General features: G+C 44.6%; 1 protein-coding gene across 4 annotated transcripts in view; it reads right to left on the bottom strand.

The window, feature by feature from the left end:
• The window catches only part of LOC118392946 (small G protein signaling modulator 1-like), a 73235-nt gene that overhangs the window by 11449 nt on the left and 42539 nt on the right, over nucleotides 1-19247 (bottom strand). For 3 of the 4 annotated variants that reach the window (XM_035784994.2, XM_035784995.2, XM_035784996.2), the window contains 14 exons: nucleotides 18207-18331; nucleotides 17540-17607; nucleotides 17169-17332; nucleotides 16658-16787; nucleotides 16397-16561; nucleotides 12658-12784; nucleotides 11903-11967; nucleotides 11534-11679; nucleotides 7813-7941; nucleotides 7538-7729; nucleotides 7025-7096; nucleotides 4885-6486; nucleotides 4648-4772; nucleotides 4397-4479 (listed from right to left, as the gene is read on the bottom strand). In XM_035784994.2, coding sequence (XP_035640887.1) covers nucleotides 4397-4479; nucleotides 4648-4772; nucleotides 4885-6486; nucleotides 7025-7096; nucleotides 7538-7729; nucleotides 7813-7941; nucleotides 11534-11679; nucleotides 11903-11967; nucleotides 12658-12784; nucleotides 16397-16561; nucleotides 16658-16787; nucleotides 17169-17332; nucleotides 17540-17607; nucleotides 18207-18331 — 3193 coding nt within the window. The remainder of the gene's footprint in view (nucleotides 1-4396; nucleotides 4480-4647; nucleotides 4773-4884; nucleotides 6487-7024; nucleotides 7097-7537; nucleotides 7730-7812; nucleotides 7942-11533; nucleotides 11680-11902; nucleotides 11968-12657; nucleotides 12785-16396; nucleotides 16562-16657; nucleotides 16788-17168; nucleotides 17333-17539; nucleotides 17608-18206; nucleotides 18332-19247) is intronic. The other variant, XM_035784997.2, reaches the window with a different exon arrangement.

Here is a 19247-nt window from a genome sequence, read left to right as displayed (position 1 = left end):
AAAAAGTAGACCTGTAACTGGTGGCAGGGACGTCAGATGCAGGAGAGCAGAACTAGGTAATAGCCGGAGCAGTTTAATTGTAAAACCAACGGCATAACGAAATAAAAAAACATGGGTACAAAGCCCGACGCTCACCAGTAAAATGTGTACAAGCACTTACAATAAACAATTCCACACAAAGACATGGGGGGGAAACAGAGGGTTAAATACACAACAATACATTTGGGAAATTGAAACCAGGTGTGTAGGAAAACAATACAAAACAAATGGAAAATGAAAGATGGATCGACAATGGCTAGAAGACCGGTGACGCCGACCACCGAACACCGCCCGAACAAGGAGAGGAAACGACTTCGATGGAAGTCGTGACAAGACCTCTATGTTTACATCACATACACTATCAAGCATTTCACACATATTATTTAGATACTGACTAAGTGTTAGCACTTGGTGGCCGAAAAGAAAAGGCTTTAGATGTGTCAGGTAAATCTGCAACCACAACACTTCAATAACACATGACATACGATCTTCTCTAAGTATTACAGGGATATGGCTCTGAATATATACAGGCACAACTCCCCCATAAGCATTCCTGTCTCTTCTATAGATGTTATATCTTTATATTGCTGCTGCTGTATGTATCAATAAATTAAGTATCTAAGTGAGTCTCAGAAATGGCTGACATATGAATGTTATCTGATGTTAGCAAGCTATTGAATTCATGAACCTTATTTCTAAGGCTACATATATTATTATGCGCTATTTTCAGCCCTTTCCTGGGTAGCTTATCAGAGATAGACACCTTTAAGGTTGTTGTGAACTTGTTTGTTTTGTCCAGTTTTAGGAGATCCTGGTCTCCGATGTCCACGTCAGACTACTTGGCTCTGCGACGGTTGTCTGCATAGATCTAGGATTTCCCTTTCTCCTCAGCACCATGATCCCATGTCTCCAGCTCACTGTCCATTTATCTGTGTTATTCTTACACAAGCACAGCTCCTAAGTCCACTGGTTCTGCATCTGCTATTACTTTTGTGGGAGCATCTTTGTCAACGTATGCAAGAGTCGTGGTTTCAGACAGTCTTTTAATGTCTGAAACATCTTCTGTTCCAGTCTAAAGTGGAACGTTGTGTCCAACTTCTGCAGAGGCTCTGAGAATGTAGAGAACTGGGGAATGAACCTACTGCTGTAACCCACTGAACCTAGAAAGATAGGAACCTCTGATGAAGTCTCAAGCTCCCTGGCCTCGACCACTGCCCTCACTATTTCAGCTATGGGACCGATGCCCTTCTGTGAGAGTAGCATGCCCATAAACATCTTGTTCATGTTGAACTGAAATTTCTCTGAGTTGAGAGTCAGTCCACAGCCCTGGTTTCATCTCCAATTGATGGTAGCCCCATTTAAGATCCAGTTTACTGAGCATGACAGACCCATTTATTCCTTGCAAAAGTTAATCTACTGTGGGGATTGGGAACCTGCCACATATGATTGCTGTGTTCACTTGTCTCATGTCCAAACACAGTCTTATGTCCCCGTTCGGTTTTGGCACTACCACCTCTGGATTCACCAATGGCGTGACACCATCCACTCTCTCGCTTAGTCCATGTTTTGTAGTTCCTCTATCTTTTTCTCCACAGCTTCACTCAGGTGGAATGGAGCACGCCTAATGGCCTGTGCTACTGGTGTCATGTTTTCATCAACATGTAGGTTGATCAGCCTTGTGTTGTGCTTACCCATCCCTTCAACCAGCTTGGGGTACTGCTGTTTTATCTGTGCTTTCACATCTGTCACTGCTGCTCTGCCAACACCCACTTTTGACACACCCAATTTAACGGCAGTCTCTTTCCCTAGCAACGGCTCTCTGTCACAGTGAACTCAGTCTGTGTGCTGCGCTTGCCTAGCTTTATTTGGCATGTGAAAACTCCTTTCACTGGTATTGGCTCGTTTGATGAGTATACATATAGCTTTTTATCAGTCAGTCATAAACGACACCTGATTTCTGTGGCTTTCAGCTTTTCCCATGTGCTCTCATCTACTATGTTAGTTGTGGCCCAAGAATCAATTAACATGAATAAATTGTCCCCTCCCACTGAGAACGGGATCCTGTCTGAGTTACAGTTCTCATGCACAGATGCATAGTCTCTGTTTGGTTCCTCTGAATCAACACATTTCACAATCTGTTTCGAGTTATCTTTGGTCTTGCACATTTTTGTAAAACTATCCTTTCGGTTACACTTCTTGCAGGTCTGCCCGCATGCTGGACAAGCAGGGTCCTTTGCAAAATGATCATGTCCACAAAGGGAGCAAACTTTCTCTGATTTATATTTTCTGTCTACATTCTGTCTCTGACCCGTTTGTGACATTTCCCTTCCTTGTTTAAAACATGATCTCATCATCCTTCGCATCTGTACTCACATGCATGGTGGACATTTGCACTTCAGTTCTTTCACATTTTGGCTTGAGTAACCGCGCTAATGTTAGCCTAGGGCCCTCCTCCAATAGCTTTCGCCGCAAATATTCTGTATAACACTTGCTCAGTATGGCACCTCTAATCTGATTGTTCTTATCTCCTGTAAAGTCACAGTCCTTAGCTGCTTGTCTAAGATGAGTAACAAATTGCTGAACTGTCTCACCAGTTTTCTGTGTCAGTCTCGCGAATGCCGTGTTCACTTGTGGCACAAGGGAAAGGGGAATGCCTAGTCAGTTGTACAACTGAATGCATTCAACCGAAATGTGTCTTCCACATTTAATCCAACCCCTCTGAATCAGAGAGGTGCAGGGGACTGCCTTAATCAACGTCCACATCATCGGTGCCGAGAGAGCAGTTATTGTTGGGCGTTAACTACCTTGCTCAAGAGCAGAACGTCAGCGTAGCAGGTTCACTGTAGCAGTCAAACTGTGGCATGGTGCTTTCCATTTTGTCGACCATTTAACTCACTTTTCAAAAAATTATCATTTTCAAACATTATCCTCTTCGCCATTGTTCAATCCTATACTTACAACTTGTGCTAAGTTAGGATATTATACTGGATTGAATCAACTGGACTCAGAGGTAAACTTCAACATGTCTTTACTCCATGATTGTCTTGTAACAAGAACCCAGCATTATTTTCTGACGTGGTGACGTCATATCAGTGTGTCACATCGATGCACGATTAAGCCCTTTATCAAGTGGCAACTTGCTGATCTGTTTGATAGTGATCACTCCAGTCTGCCACTGTTGTGGGCAAATGAGAATTGAGACAATATGCATTTGCATCCCAACTGCCACTTGTCAACCCATTCATGAGCATCTTGTGTCCCGCCACGACCTGTTTTGTAATATGATTGGCTAAAAAACTCTGCCAGACGGGACGCACACTACGGTAATAGTTGAACAACAAAATGACACTGAAGCACTTTGTCACTCGCCAGTGACTTGATAAGCTGATTCATCTAACATGGCCTGCCTGCTCAATGTGCCTGCTACAAGTAACTGCTAAAGTAAAGGAAACACTTGTGTAAATGAGGGATCTGGCAACTCTGTTATGATGTGGGGTGCATTTTCCTGGTTTAGGGCCACTCAACCCCTTAGAAGGCAAGGTAAACACCAATAAATAAACAGCCATTCTGAGTGATCACTTTCAACATATGGTGAAGCATTTCTACCCTGATCGGAGCAGTCTCTTCCCAGCCTGGTCTCATAGACTAGATGTAACATAGTAAATGTAAATCCAAGACACTCAAATTAGTATGATATGTTACGTTTGGTATAGTTGCATAGGACAGATGGTTATTTAAGGAAAAAACAAAAGTCACTGATAAACAGTGTGCAGCATGTGCTCTATTTACGATAATTTGACAGCTTGCTGATGATAAATTGTAGACATGTTCTCAGAAATCAGTTCAGAGCGCAGTAGCAGCTGGCTCGATACTTTCTGCAGTGCACTACTAGTTTTCATACAGTTTCTTTACTTGAGAAATACTGCACCTTAGATAGATGTAAAATTGCACGATTAAGACCAGCTTGGCAAAAACGTCTAAATTAATTACACATTTCTGGATTTATCTTATATTAATTCTATTTCGAGGGCGAAATGTTGCTACCGTTACTCAATAGAGACAAACAACAGTAACTGTCAGGGTACATTATAGCAAACATAACACACCCACATTGAACCACATGATGCAAATCTTTTTTTTTTCTTAATGAGCATCAGAAAAACTCATGCGGAATCGGTGAGTTCAGCCCCCCTTTAAAAAATTACTGATCAAGTCAAATCACATTTAAGAAGAAAAAATGATCTTGAAGGTTGACACATTTTGCGGCCATCGCAGAATCAATATCACAACTACCAAGGAGGAGAGTGAGGGAGGAACACAACACAGCTCACAGCCTTGACTCACAGCGTTAACTCACCATCATCCAGGATGACAAGGAGGGGAGCTAGCAGGTCACACATGCCCTGCACATAGCCAATCTCCAGGTGCTGCCAGATATAGCTGCGAAGAGAAGTCAGCATCATGTACTATGTAGTGTGACTCATTCATTCTTCCAATTTTCCATGTATTAATTGCGCTCCACACATAACATAATGAGTGCTAGATTATTTACAAACCTTTCTACAAAAGTGGAGTAGAGAATCATGAATGGCATTGTTTTTATTTTACCTGCACATGATGTTGCGCAGCTTCTCCAGGTTGGCAGGGGTAAAGTACCAGTAGTTTCTGTCACACCTCTGGACATCCTTCTCAATGCGATGCAGGTTGATTGTGTACATGTCCAAAAGCTCTTGCTACAACAAAGGTGCAAAACCACCACACAAATTTTAAAGAATAACCAAACACCTAAATAGATCTCGATTATTCCAAACTTTTATTCTAAAAAATGAAATGCCAAGTGCCTACAGAGTAGGTGGTTCCGATGGATGGCACTGGAGAGATTTTCAGCTCTCCTCCCGCGGTCAGGAAATCAAATTTAGGGAAGAGGCTCTCCATCTCAGGCTCCTCAAACATGATGGACTCTGTGCCCTCAGGGCTGGGCTTGCACTTCTCCTTCTCCTCCAAACGGAGCTCCAGATGGTGAACTGAGCCCTCAGAGAGAGCAGCCCCGACCCCGGAGCTTTTACACAGGCCCTTCCTGTCCCACGGTAGGACCATGGAGAATTTAGCTGAGGAAATCTCCTCCATCTCAATGGCCCAAGGAGCCTCGTCTAATTCTGTGGTGGCCAGAGCCTCTTCGAGCCTGGTGGTGCTATCCATTGCTCTTGCCACCCTGGTATCTGCAACAGGGCTTTTATTCTTCTCTGACTCTGGCAGCTTGGCCTCAGATAGTATGGTCTCCTCCTCCTCTATTTCTCCCACTTCCTCAGATCTTTTTATCTCCTCCACTTTTGCCTCTGCAACCTCTTCTGATGACACTGTCTTATACACCTTTGTTTCGACTACCTCTTCAGATTTCAAAGTCTGATTGGCTTCTACTCCCTTCTCAGTTTCTGTCTTTTCTACATTTGTTGCCTTGGCTTCCTTTACCTCTGTTGTTTCAGCACTCTTTGTTTCTCCAGCCCCTGTGTCTGAAGTTCTTTCATCATCCAGTTCTGATGCTGTGTCTTCCGTTGCTTCTGCAGTCACCATTGATATCGATGTATTCTCCCCTTTTGGTTCTCTATTGTATGTTTGGGATGTCTTATTGTCTTCTGGATCTACAGACTCTGGTTCTGGTCCTTTGTTCTCCTTTGTTTCTCCTGACTCCCCAGGTTCCAGTGACTGCATCTCCTCTGTGTGTACTTGCATTGTTGGCTCTCCATCCAACATTTTCATCACTTCTGCATCAGGCTCTTTAGCCTCCTTTGTTTTGGACTCATCTGTTTTGGACTCCACTGTTCCTTTTACAGCATCCACTTCTGCTTTTGGTAACTTGCTGTCTTCCTTTTCAGAGGTCCTTCCCTCATCTTTCTCATTAGATAGAGTCATGGAAGTCTTCTCTTCTTCTATTTTCAGGCTCTCTAGCTCAGCTGGGTCTGCTGCCTTGTCCTCCGCTGTCTCTGGATTTTCCCCCATTTTTACCTCTGGATCTTCTGTCTTGGTGTCCTCAGTATCTTGGGCCACTTCAGTCACACTCCCTTCCTTCTCTTTTTCCTCCTTATCTGGCCGGTCCTTGGCCTGGAGGTCCTTCTCACCCTGCAGGGCCAGGGGTTGGACATTTGGGTCATCTGCTTCCAACTCTTCCTGATGGACTTTAACTGGGATCTGTTGGGCTGGGGTCAGATGTGGAGGAGTACTGATGGTGGTTTTGGGGTTGGTGTCCGGCACAGTGCTGTCCTCTGTGCTCAGAGAGTGGTCTGACATGCCCGAGGTGACAGAGAAGTTGCGAGAGGAGGGATGCCCCGAGTCTGGGGAGCTGGCCACGTTGGGCAGGCCTCCTCCATTGGGGATCTTGGGAACCGGCTTGGCCTCCTCACTCTTGGGCTCTGTCTCGATCTGTTCCACTTCCTCCACAGACTCAAACACCTGAAAGAACAAGTCAAAGGGAAGCAGGCTCGTGTAAGGGAAGGGAAGGGAGGATGTGAAGAACTAGCAGGAGAGAGAGCGATATTGGTTCAAAAAAGCTAAAGACTGTAAAAGACTAAGGTAATTCCATAGTTTTGGAACAATAGTAATCGCACAGTTGTAATATGAAAGGTGTTTTTGGTATGAACATTACAAAAACTGTCATGGAACTATTTTTAGCTTTCTGAAGTGCTCTTCGATTTTGAACTTGAAGCCAAAATACAACATATTTCCACTAGAATAGTGATTGGTGGACCAAAATAAAGTTGTACACCACAGGTAAGCTCAGGACATTGTTCTATAGTTCTCTTTTCAGTCCTGTGAGACTAAGTCGCCTTTGTGTATACAAGTGAGTGTATATTCAGCTCTGTGTGTGTTATTATTCTTATTGTTCATCAATTATAAATAATTCATTACTGTTCATTATGTGTAGAGGGGCATAGAATTACATATGGAATGCATTTTATATATTTAAGAGGATCTCTGTCTATATGGGTACCTGGGTACTGCTGTCAGAGTCACTCTGCAAGCGAGCCAGGCTCTGTCTGTCTGAGCTGCAGCTCTGGGAGGACTGGCATGAGTAGTACCAGAGAACAAGCAGGGGAGAAAACAGGTCAATAAAACCCTGGAACAACATTATCCATACAAAACACTCATGTGGACAAGTCATTCTGTAGGCCTGTATGTAATGATATATAACTGTCGTAAAGGCAGTGTATTATTGGTGCTTCAAATGAACATTACACAATATGCTTTGTAGTTTCATATTATTGAGGCGTTGGAGAGCTAACATGTTGGTCTCCCGGGTATCCTGTGTGCCACAAGACTATGTACAGACCCTGTGTTGTTGTTTTTGTCGCACTGATTTGCTTTATCTTGGCCAGGTCGCAGTTGTAAATGAGAAATTGTTCTCAACTGGCCTACCTGGTTAGATAAAGGTTAAATAAAATGTCAAATGTAAAAAAAAATGTGTGCACATGGGCAGGCGGGCGTGTGTGTGTGTGTGTGTCACCTCATTGCTGACATTGGAGTCACGGTGCATCATCCTCTGCACAGTGCTTGGATTATCCACACTGGCTGAGATGGACGAGCATTTAGCCAGTGCCGCAGCGTGCTGCTCCTTCTCCCGCTGCCGCACGATGGCCTCGCAGCCCAGCCACTCGCTCATGGTCTGCTCGTAGCACGCCCGCACCTGCTCATCCACCTGCACAGTGTCACAGGGCAAGTGTCAGGGGTCGGAGATCAAGGGGTTTGGTGGTGACCTCCGATGGCAAGGGGGACACCAACCTCTTTCCTGTCATCCTCAGACATGCCAAACTGGTAGTGGCCCAGGAGGAAGGGCCACACCTCCTTACGCAGTGAAGGGTCAACACCACCAAAGTAGACCAGGCGCAACAGCTCATGCTCCTTATAGGCCTGGAGAGCAGGGAGAGAGAGCAAGGAAGGAGAACAGGGAGAGAGAACAGGGAGTGAGAGCAGGGAGGGAGAGTAGGGAAGGAGAACAGGGATGGAGAACAGGGAGGGAGAGCAGGGAGGGAGAACAGGGAGTGAGAGTAGGGAGGGAGAGCAGGGAGGGAGAACAGGGAGGGAGAGTAGGGAAGGAGAACATGGTGGGAGAACAGGGAGGGAGAGCAGGGAGGGAGAACAGGGAGGGAGAGTAGGGAGGGTGAGCAGGGAGGGAGAGTAGGGAGGGAGAGTAGGGAAAGAGAACGGGGATGGAGAACAGGGAGGGAGAACATGGTGGGAGAACAGGGAGGGAGAGTAGGGAAGGAGAACATGGTGGGAGAACAGGGAGGGAGAGTAGGGAGGGAGAGCAGGGAGGGAGAACAGGGAGGGAGAGTAGGGAGGGAGAGCAGGGAGGGGAGAACAGGGAGGGAGAACAGTAGGGAGGGAGAGTAGGGAAGGAGAACAGGGATGGAGAACAGGGATGGAGAACAGGGAGGGAGAGTAGGGAGGGAGAGTAGGGAAGGAGAACAGGGAGGGAGAGTAGGGAGGGAGAGTAGGGAAGGAGAACAGGGAGGGAGAACAGGGAGGGAGAGTAGGGAGGGAGAGTAGGGAAGGAGAACGGGGATGGAGAACAGGGAGGGAGAACATGGTGGGAGAACAGGGAGGGAGAGTAGGGAAGGAGAACATGGTGGGAGAACAGGGAGGGAGAGTAGGGAGGGAGAGTAGGGAGGGAGAGCAGGGAGGGAGAACAGGGAGGGAGAGTAGGGAGGGAGAGTAGGGAAGGAGAACAGGGATGGAGAACAGGGAGGGAGAGTAGGGAAGGAGAACATGGTGGGAGAACAGGGAGGGAGAGCAGGGAGGGAGAACAGGGAGGGAGAGTAGGGAGGGAGAGTAGGGAAGGAGAACAGGGATGGAGAACAGGGAGGGAGAGTAGGGAAGGAGAACATGGTGGGAGAACAGGGAGGGAGAGCAGGGAGGGAGAGCAGGGAGGGAGAACAGGGAATGAGAGCAGAGGAGGAGATGGGAGGAGGTAGGGACAACAGGGAAGTAGAGCAGGAAGGGAGAGCAGGGAAGGAGGGCCGGGATGGAGAACAAGGAGGGAGATAACAGAATGAGAGAGGGGAGGGAGAGGCCTCAGTCATTGAGCCACAACACACACAGATATAGAAAGCCCTACGTACAGACCCAGTTCATATACCAGTAGCAGTTGTTTTCTTTCAGTTACTAGTTTTGAGTGTTTGATTGAGTCTGGCGTACCAAAGATCTGAACAGTGCACACATGATGTACCCACACATGACTGACATGAAAGTCAGTCAATGCGGAAAATTTCAAGAACTTTGAAAGTTTCTTCAAGTACAGTCGCAAAAACCATCAAGCGCTATGATGAAACTGGCTCTCATGAGGACCGCCACAGGAAAGGAAGATGCAAAGTTACCTCTGCTGCAGAGGATAAGTTCATTAGAATTAACTGCAACTCAGCTTGCAGTCCAAATAAATGCTTCACAGAGTTCAAGTATCAGACATCTAAACATCAACTGTTCAGAGGAGACTGCGTGAAACAGGCCTTCATGGTCAAATTGCTGCAAAGAAACCACTACTAAAGGACACCAATAAGAAGAAGAGACTTGCTTGGGCCAAGAAACACGAGCAATGGACATTAGACCGGTGGAAATATGTCCTTTGGTCGGATGAGTCCAAATGAGAGATTTTTGGTTCCAACCGCCATGTCTTTGTGAGACGCAGAGTAGGTGAACAACTTATGTCCGCATGTGTGGTTCCCACCGTGAAGCATGGAGGAGGAGGTGTGATGCTGTGTGGGTGCTTTGCTGGTGACACTGTGATTTATTTAGAATTCAAGGCACACTTAACCAGCATAACTAACACAGCATTCTGCAGCAATACTCCATCTCATCTGGTTTGCGCTTAGTGGGACTATCATTTGTTTTTCAACATATCAATGACCCAAAACACACCTCCAGGCTGTGTAAGGGCTATTTGACCAAGAAGGAGAGTGATGGAGTGCTGCATCAGATGACCTGGCCTCCACAATCACCCGACCTCAACCCAATTGAAATCTTTTGGGATGAGTTGGACCGCAGAGTGAAAGAAAAGCAGCCAACAAGTGCACAGCATATGTGGGAACTCCTTCAAGACCGTTGGAAAAGCATTCCTCATGAAGCTGGTTGAGAGAATGCCAAGATTGTGCAAAGCTGTCATCAAGGCAAAGGGTGGCTACTTTGAAGAATCTAAAATGTAAAATATATTTTGATTTGTTTAACACTTTATCGGTTACTACATGATTCCATATGTGTTATTTCAAAGTTTTGATGTCTTCACTATTATTCTACAATGTAGAAAATAGCAAAAATAAAGAAAAACCCTTGAATGAGTAGGTGTGTCCAAACTGTTGACTCGTACTGTACGCGTATAAAAAACAAAAGAGGAAGCCAGTGGCTTATTAAATTCTTCACCAGTATCCCCTCAGTATCCCTAAAAATTGTCAAAGACTCCAGCCACCGTTCTCTCTGCTACCGCACGGCTAGCGGTACCGGAGCGCCAAGTCTCGGTCCCAAAGGCTTCTTAACAGCTTCTGCCCCCAAGCCATAAGACTGCTGAACAGCTAATCAAATGGCTTCCTGGTCTATTTGCATGAACCCCCCCCCCCCTTTTTATGCTGCTGCTACTCTCTGTTTATTATCTATGCATAGTCACTTTACCCCTACATACATGTACATATTACCTCGACTAACCTGTGCCCAGCGCATTAACTTGGTACCGGTACCCCTGTATATAGACTCATTATTGTTATTGTTATTTTATTATTGTTGCTCTTTTATTTTTTTACTTTCGTTTATTTAGTACATTTTTGCTTAACTTTTATTTTTCTTAAAACTGCATTGTTGGTGAAGGGCTTGTAACCTGTTGTATTCGGCACACCTGTTGTATACTACTTTATTTTATTTGATCAATCAAAGTGCAGAATGGTTGTGTACCACTGGATGCCAGTGGGGGCCCTAATCCCCTCTTTAATAATGAATAATACTGAACTACAATTGTGAGAAAAATGTTAAGATTGACTACAGCCAGTAGAACTCTACAAACACAGATTGGACACACATGGATGAACTTGAGACATAAGTCAACTGAATGCCTCCCATCGGTTGATTATTCAACAAAATCCCTCCAATGAAAATGTATGCTGTTGATACGCTGACAGGCAGGGCATTAGTCAAGCTTGCCTACGGCTGGTTGTGTGACTAAGAATGTGTGAGCAATGTGATGACTAACGGATGAATACAGATGTGTGTGTGTGTGTGTGTGTGTGTGTGTGTGTGTGTGTGTGTGTGTGTGTGTGTGTGTGTGTGTGTGTACGTGCACGTGCGTGTATATGTGTGTGTGTGATCTCGAGGGGGTTTGGGCTGTCTGGTACTGCACTGTGTGTGTGTGTGTGTGTGTGTGTGTGTGTGTGTGTGTGTGTGTGTGTGTGTGTGTGTGTGTGTGTGATGACTAAAGTGACAACCTTAGCGACACTGCTAATGATGTGACGGTGATGCTGCTTACGGTGCAGTCCTGAAGGAACCTCTGCCACACCTCGGCAGTGAGGCCCCCTAAGGCATCGCCGGGCGCGTCGGGCGCCACAATAGTGTGGTTGACCAGGGCTGAGAGGTGTGTACGTACGGTAGACAGGTGACGACAATAAGCCAGCCCTGGAATACAAAAACACAACCGCTATCAAATGAGCCTCCTTCTGACATTCCAAGATTTTATGTGATATATTATCTAAATAAGGCGATCTGACATTTCTGACATTTAATTAATAGTTGGATGCTAGACTAATTGATAAGCTGCTTTAAATTAAAATCTGTTGCAAAACGTTGCAAATCATCTGGGGGAAAGAAGATACAAGATTTGTGTTCACAATCAACATACAGCCATAGAAAGCCCGGGAGATGATCTGATACTTCATTTGGTCACACAGCTGCTTCAAAGGGGCTCTGCAGAGGGAAACAGCACATAAGTCAAAGTGTTCTCCATACGGGCTCCACCTCGTCTTAAACATGTCCAAGACTTTCATTTTGATCCCAAACATTCTCTATTCTCCATTCACAAGAACATCTTAAAGTAACTGTCCAGCGTAACCAATTATTTAGGAAATATTCCCTCAAATGAATTACAATATGAATTAAATAGATGTCCTTCTCCATTCACTGTTCACATTTAAGTCATTTAGCAGACGCTCTTATCCAGAGCGACTTACAAATTGGTGCATTCACCTTATGACATCCAGTAGAACAGTCACTTTACAATAGTGCATCTAAATGGACATCAAAACTGTAATTGGGTAATAAAACAGTACATTTCAAACGATGAGATAAATGCATGCACTATAGTATCAACATGTAATAAACCTGGGTTCAAATATTATTTGAAATCATATAAAATACTGTATATGTGCTTGATTAAGGGTGCCTAGTGCAATGGAACCAATAGAAAAGTCCAAAAAGTGCATACACTGCCCACCTGGCACTCCAGGCAGGTTAAAGAAAAATAACAAAGTATTTGAAAGATTTCAAGCAGTATTTGAACCGGAGTCTGGGGATCTTGTATCCTTCTCAGGCCAGTGAGATCGGTAAAGTCCAGGGATGATATCTGGGTAACCAGCAGTGTGTGTCTCTGTCTCTGACCTTTCATGGTTGCACCCATTGGGAGGCCCTCCGTCTGAGAAGCTGCACTGGGTACAGGACGAGCAGGAGGATTTCCTGGTTGTGGGCTGCCAGATGTTTGCCTCCTGGTCCATCAGCTCTGGGGCCACTGCACCACAGAACACACACACACACACACACCAGTCAAAAGTTTGGACACACCTACTCATTCATGGGTTTTTCTTTATTTTTACTATTTTCTACATTGTAGAATAATAGTGAAGACAACACAACTATTAAACAACACATATGGAATCATGTAGTAACCAAAAAAAGTGTTAAACAAATTTGCCTTGATGGCAGATTTGCACACACTTGGCATTCCCTCAACCAGCTTCATGAGGTAGTCACCTGGAATTAATTTCAAATAACAGGTGTGCCTGGTTAAAAGTTCATTTGTGGAATTTCTTTCCATCTCAAGCTCTATGATGAAACTGGCTCTCATGAGGATCGCCACAGGAAAGGAAGACCCAGAGTTACCTCTGCTACAGAGGATAAGTTCATTAGAGTTAACTGCACCTCAGCTTGCAGCCCAAATAAATGCTTCACAGAGTTTAAGTAACAGACACATCTCAACATCAACTGTTCAGAGGAGACTGCGTGAATCAGGCCTTCATGATCGAATTGCTGCAAAGAAACCACTACTAAGGACACCAACGAGTCCAAATGAGAGATTTTTGGTTCCAACTGCCGTGTCTTTGTCAGACGCAGAGTAGGTGAACGGATGATCTCCACCTGTGGTCCCCGCCGTGAAGCATGGAGGAGGAGGTGTGATGGTGTGGGGGTGCTTTTCTGGTGACACTGTCAGTGATTAATTAAAATTCAAGGCATACATTTGTTTGGAAATGCATTCCAGGTGAAGCTGGTTGAGAAAATGCCAAGAGTATGTAAATCTGTCATCGAGGAAAAGGGTGGTTACTTCTAAGAATCTCAAATATGAAATATATTTTGATTTGTTTCAAATTACAGACACCCTGGTTGGAATCCAGGCTGTATCACAACCGGCCGTGATTGGGAGTCCCACAGGGCGGTGCACAATTGTCTCAGTGTCGTCAGTCTTTGGCCGGTGTAGGCCGTCATTGTAAATAATAATTTGTCTTCACTGACTTGCCTGGTTAAATAAAGGTTACATTTTTTATTTATTTTTTAAATCAAATAAAGATCATTGCTATTCTAACTTCCGCGATGCATATAAGGCCCTCCCCTGCCCTTCTTTCAGAAAAGCTGACCACGACTCCATTTTGTTGCTTCCAGCCTACAGACAGAAACTAAAACAGGAAGCTCCCGCGCTCAGGTCTGTTCAAAGCTGGTCTGACCAATCTGACCAAACCGGAAACATGACCAAATACAAACAGTGTAGCTATTCCCTCCGCAAGGCAATCAAACAAGCTATGTGTCAGGATAGAGACAAAGTAGAGTTGCAATTCAACGGCTCAGACATAACAGGTATGTGGCAGGGTCTACAGTCAATCACGGATTACAAAAAGAAAACAAGCCCCGTCGCGGACCAGGATGTCTAAATAACTTCTTTGCTCGCTTTGAGGACAATACAGTGCCACTGACACGGCCCGCTACCAAAACCTGCGGACTCCTTCACTGCAGCCGACATGAGTAAAACATTTAAACGGGTATACCCTCGCAAGGCTGCAGGCCCAGACGGCATCCCCAGCCGCGTCCTCAGAGCATGCGCAGACCAGCTTGCTGGTGTGTTTACGGACATATTCAATCAATCCTTATCCCAGTCTGCTGTCCCCACATGCTTCAAGAGGGCCACCATTATTCCTGTTCCCAAGAAAGCTAAGGTAACTGAGCTAAACGACTACTGCCCCGTAGCACTCACTTCCGTCATCATGAAGTGCTTTGAGAGACTAGTCAAGGACCATATCACCTCCACTCTACCTGACACCCTAGACCCACTCCAATTTGCTTACCGCCCCAATAGGTCCACAGACAACGCAATCGCAATCGCAACCACACTGCACACTGCCCTAACCAATCTGGACAAGAGGAATACATATGTGAGAATGCTGTTCATCGACTACAGCTCAGCATTTAACACCATAGTACCCTCCAAACTCGTCATCAAGCTTCGAGACCCTGGGTCTCGACCCGCCCTGTGCAACTGGGTACTGGACTTCCTGACGGGCCGCCCCCAGGTGGTGAGAGTAGGTAACAACTTCTCCACCCGACTGATCCACAACACTGGGGCTCCACAAGGGTGCGTTCTGAGCCCTCTCCTGTACTCCCTGTTCACCCACGACTGTGTGACCATGCACACCTCCAACTCAATCATCAAGTTTGCGGACGACATGACAATGGAAGGCTTGATTACCAACAACAACGAGACGGCCTACAGGGAGGAGGTGAGGGCCTTCAAAGTGTGGTGTCAGGAAAATAACCTCACACTCAACGTCAACAAAACAAAGGAGATGATCGTGGACTTCAGGAAACAGCAGAGGGAGCACCCCCCCTATCCACATCGACGGGACAGTAGTGGAGAGGGTAGTAAGTTTCAAGTTCCTCTACGTACACATCACGGACAAACTAAATTGGTCCACCCACACAGACACACAGTTGTGAAGAAGGCGCAGCAGCGCCTCTTCAACCTCAGGAGGCTGACGAAATCCTGCTTGTCACCAAAAGCACTCACAAACTTTTACAGATGCACAATCAAGAGCATCCTGTCGGGCTGTATCACCGCCTGGTACGGCAACTGCTCCGCCCACAACCGTAAGGCTCTCCAGAGGGTAGTGAGGTCTGCACAACGCATCACCGGGGGCAAACTACCTGCCGTCCAGGACACCTACACCACCCTACATTACTCATCTCATATGTATATACTGTATTCGATGCCATCTACTGCATCTTGACTATGCTGTTCATCACTCATTCATATATATTTATGTACATATTCTTTATCCCTTTACACTTATGTGTATAAGGTAGTAGTTGTGGAATTGTTAGGTTAGATTACTCGTTGGTTACTACTGCATTGTCGGAACTAGAAGCACAAGCATTTCGCTACACTCGCATTAACATCTGTTAACCATGTGTATGTGACAATTTATTTGATTTGATTTACATCGGTATATGTATTTGACCCTGGTCTGAAACTCTGTGCTATACTGTAACTGCACAGGTTCAAACTCCCAGCCAGAATCACATTGTCCCGTCATGATTTGGACACCTCTGGAGATGATTCTCAAGACACGATCAAGCACATGAACAATGACATTTGGGGAATCAAGGCATTTCAATCTGCGGAGGGTGAACAACGGTCTTTTGGCATGATAATGATGACACATTCTTATTGGTCTTTATGTTTCTATATTCTCTTTATGGGCACATACTAACTCAAGTTCTCATATCTTCCATTGACGTCAAGGCATAATGAATACAAAATGATTATGTTGTGTGTGCATCTGAAGTTAGAATTCGTCCCTAAGCATGACAATTTGCTTGCTCAACATTTGCTTTTTCTACTACTGTAAACCACTGTGTACCTCGACATAACGCTGTGTTTTTTTCTATTGGAAGGCCCGTGGCCAGTCAATCATCCACCTATTGTCCAAGAGGGACTGAGGTTAAGGGAAGAGGACAGAGAGCGCTTGATTAGGGGACTCATTTGTAAGATTTGCAGGAAGGAGACAGAGGGCGAGGCAGTGATTGAAGCAAAGCAAGTGGACAGACTGAAGGAGGAGCTGAGGTGTGGTAACGTTACAGCTGTTCCCTGTGGTGGGCGATGGGGGGTCTCCGGGACAACTGCAGGAGCCCTTAGGGACCACCAGATTCCCTTTGGTTGGGGGCTGTCCTCTCAGGTGGAGGGAGAAGGAGCGGGACAGGAGAGGAACCCCCGGGGGAAGACGGGGAAGGTGGGTTATAGTCACTGGAATGGACAGTGAGGACAGTTGGATTTAAAATAATAAAATAAAACATCACCTGAAGTGATCACACGAATGGAGGAGGGGTTGAGGTCACTTACCAAACTCTGATTGGCTGTTGGGGAACAGGATGCGGAAAACATAGTCCGTGGCCTCGTCCTCCTCCTTATCAGACACGGAGTCTGAGGATCCCTGTGAACACCTGTTTCTCAGTTTAGGGAACACTTTCCCCTGTAGTCAGAAATGAGTGGAATGTTAGATACAGTAAATGCCCCAAAAATATGACAAACTGTCAAAATCTAAAATGATTAACAGCATTCTTTGTTAATTAAGACATTTTTTAAAATTAAGATTTTGATAGCACAGTGTCTTTAAATAGTCTAGATTTGTAAAACATCCACACTTCCACCAAACAGAAGGACTGCCTATATAAGCAATACTTAATAAGGTCTGGCTTAAAGAAGCCTTGTGTGGGAGGGTTTCATTATTTATTCTGCCCATTAGACATGATATAGGCTTTAAGCAGTCTAACACATATATTCACACATATACATTGGCTAAAATAACTCAAGATCTGTCTTTTTAAAAATAATCAAATGAAATAGGGATGACCTTTCCCCTCTGGGACCAGAGCGGAGGGTTGAGCTGGCCGTGTGGCAGAAGGCCGTTCTCCAGGCAGGAGAGGAACTGGAGCAAGTGCCCCCCTCTGGGGAAGCGCAGCGGGGGTCTCTGGATGCCGTCCTGGCTCACCAGCACCACCGTGCCCCCGGTGTCCACTGCAGAGAATAATTTATACCTTTTATGGACCTTTTAAATATCAAAAAATGATATGAACAACTCCGTAAATGAACCAGAACTAGCTGTCGTTGATAGCAGTAGCAAGTAGTTGAGCTCCATACAAGATGTGCCGATTACAATCCAGACATTACAATGAGCCTGTCCTCCCAATGTCTCTCTCCACTAGCCTCCATTGGTGGACCTACCCTGCTGATGACAGTGCAAATAAACAATCTCCTCCAGTTGTATGGTCATAGCGTAGTCCCAGTACACACTGAAAGAGATGGAATCAAAGCCGGGGTTATTGAGACATCACTCACCTTGTCACACTGAGTTGAACAACAAAGATCGCCATGGGGATATGTGTGTTGTGTGTCTCTCTTGGTGTGTGCAGAATTCTGAATACGGTCTGTGTTACTGAATGTAGAAATGATTAAAGTTGGGGTTCAGTATTTTGCATAAGTAAGAGTGTTTGCTGCTCCCAAAAGTGCTCTTTAATGAAAATGTAAGTGATACACAGCAAGCAACACCACGGGCTAAGAACCAAAGTCACTGAAATGATATGACTAGTTACTTTGAAGTATGCTTGAACATGTCCCCTGCTGCCCCTACAAACAACCCTCGTCATATTCCCCTCTCCAGAGTTGACCTCAGGACACAAAGCCCTCCTGAGTAACACTCAGAGTAACACTCAGACAGACACGCTACATGATTTAGTCACACTGAACCGCTGCACCAACTGTAGACATCAACTTAAACACACAGTTGGTGTATGGTGTTCCTACAAACAGTCATCACCTTGCTGTGACATCTTGATGTACATAAGTGAGACATGACATAAGTGAGAGATCATTAGTGAATTGCTCTCCCCACCTGTGCTCATAGTCCAGGTCTCCCACAGAGCCGTTCATCAGCTGATTGGGCGTCCACTTCAGTGTCATGATGTGAGCGGTCTGGTGGAGAGAAAGGTATCCTGGGATAGCCTCCATGTCATCCCTCTGTAATGCCAAGAAGGATAACAGTTTGAGGATCTGTTTTCTAAAGTGAACTATGAAGAAATAATACACCAATTACCCCACCGAAGACATTATTTTAAAAAGTATACTCATCATAACAGACTTTATATGGGGTAATAAAACCCATAGAATAAAAAGGAACGTTTTACATCTTCCGAAGTCAGGGGGTGGTTTTAACCTTCCAGACTTGGAATTGTATCAACTTGCCACTTGCGACATATATGCGACATAATGCACTAAAGTAGAACATTGGGTACATATTTAAGATGTGCATGCTAATCCCCAGGATCTTTTTACATGTATATTTTCTAAGGATAAAGCTAGGAACGCCATAGTTAAGAAACACTATAACAATATGGAATAACATGAAATCTATTCTACATAGTTAAGAACATTATAACAATATGGAATAACATGAAATCTATTCTACATAGATAAGAACATTATAACAATATGGAAGCACATGAAATCTATTCTACATAGTTAAGAACATTATAACAATATGTAATAACATGAAATCTATTCTACATAGTTAAGAACATTATAACAATATGGAATAACATGAAATCTATTCTACATAGTTAAGAACATTATAACAATATGGAAGCGCATTAAATCTATTCTACATAGTTAAGAACATTATAACAATATGGAAGCACATGAAATCTATTCTACATAGTTAAGAACATTATAACAATATGGAATAACATGAAATCTATTCTACATAGATAAGAACATTATAACAATATGGAAGCACATGAAATCTATTCTACATAGTTAAGAACATTATAACAATATGTAATAACATGAAATCTATTCTACATAGTTAAGAACATTATAACAATATGGAATAACATGAAATCTATTCTACATAGTTAAGAACACTATAACAATATGG

Source organism: Oncorhynchus keta, chromosome 14 (genome assembly GCF_023373465.1).
Source record: "Oncorhynchus keta strain PuntledgeMale-10-30-2019 chromosome 14, Oket_V2, whole genome shotgun sequence".
In the NCBI taxonomy this organism is placed as follows: domain Eukaryota; kingdom Metazoa; phylum Chordata; class Actinopteri; order Salmoniformes; family Salmonidae; genus Oncorhynchus; species Oncorhynchus keta.
Note: the sequence above shows the minus strand (reverse complement) of the source record. Positions and strands in the feature narration are given on the sequence as shown.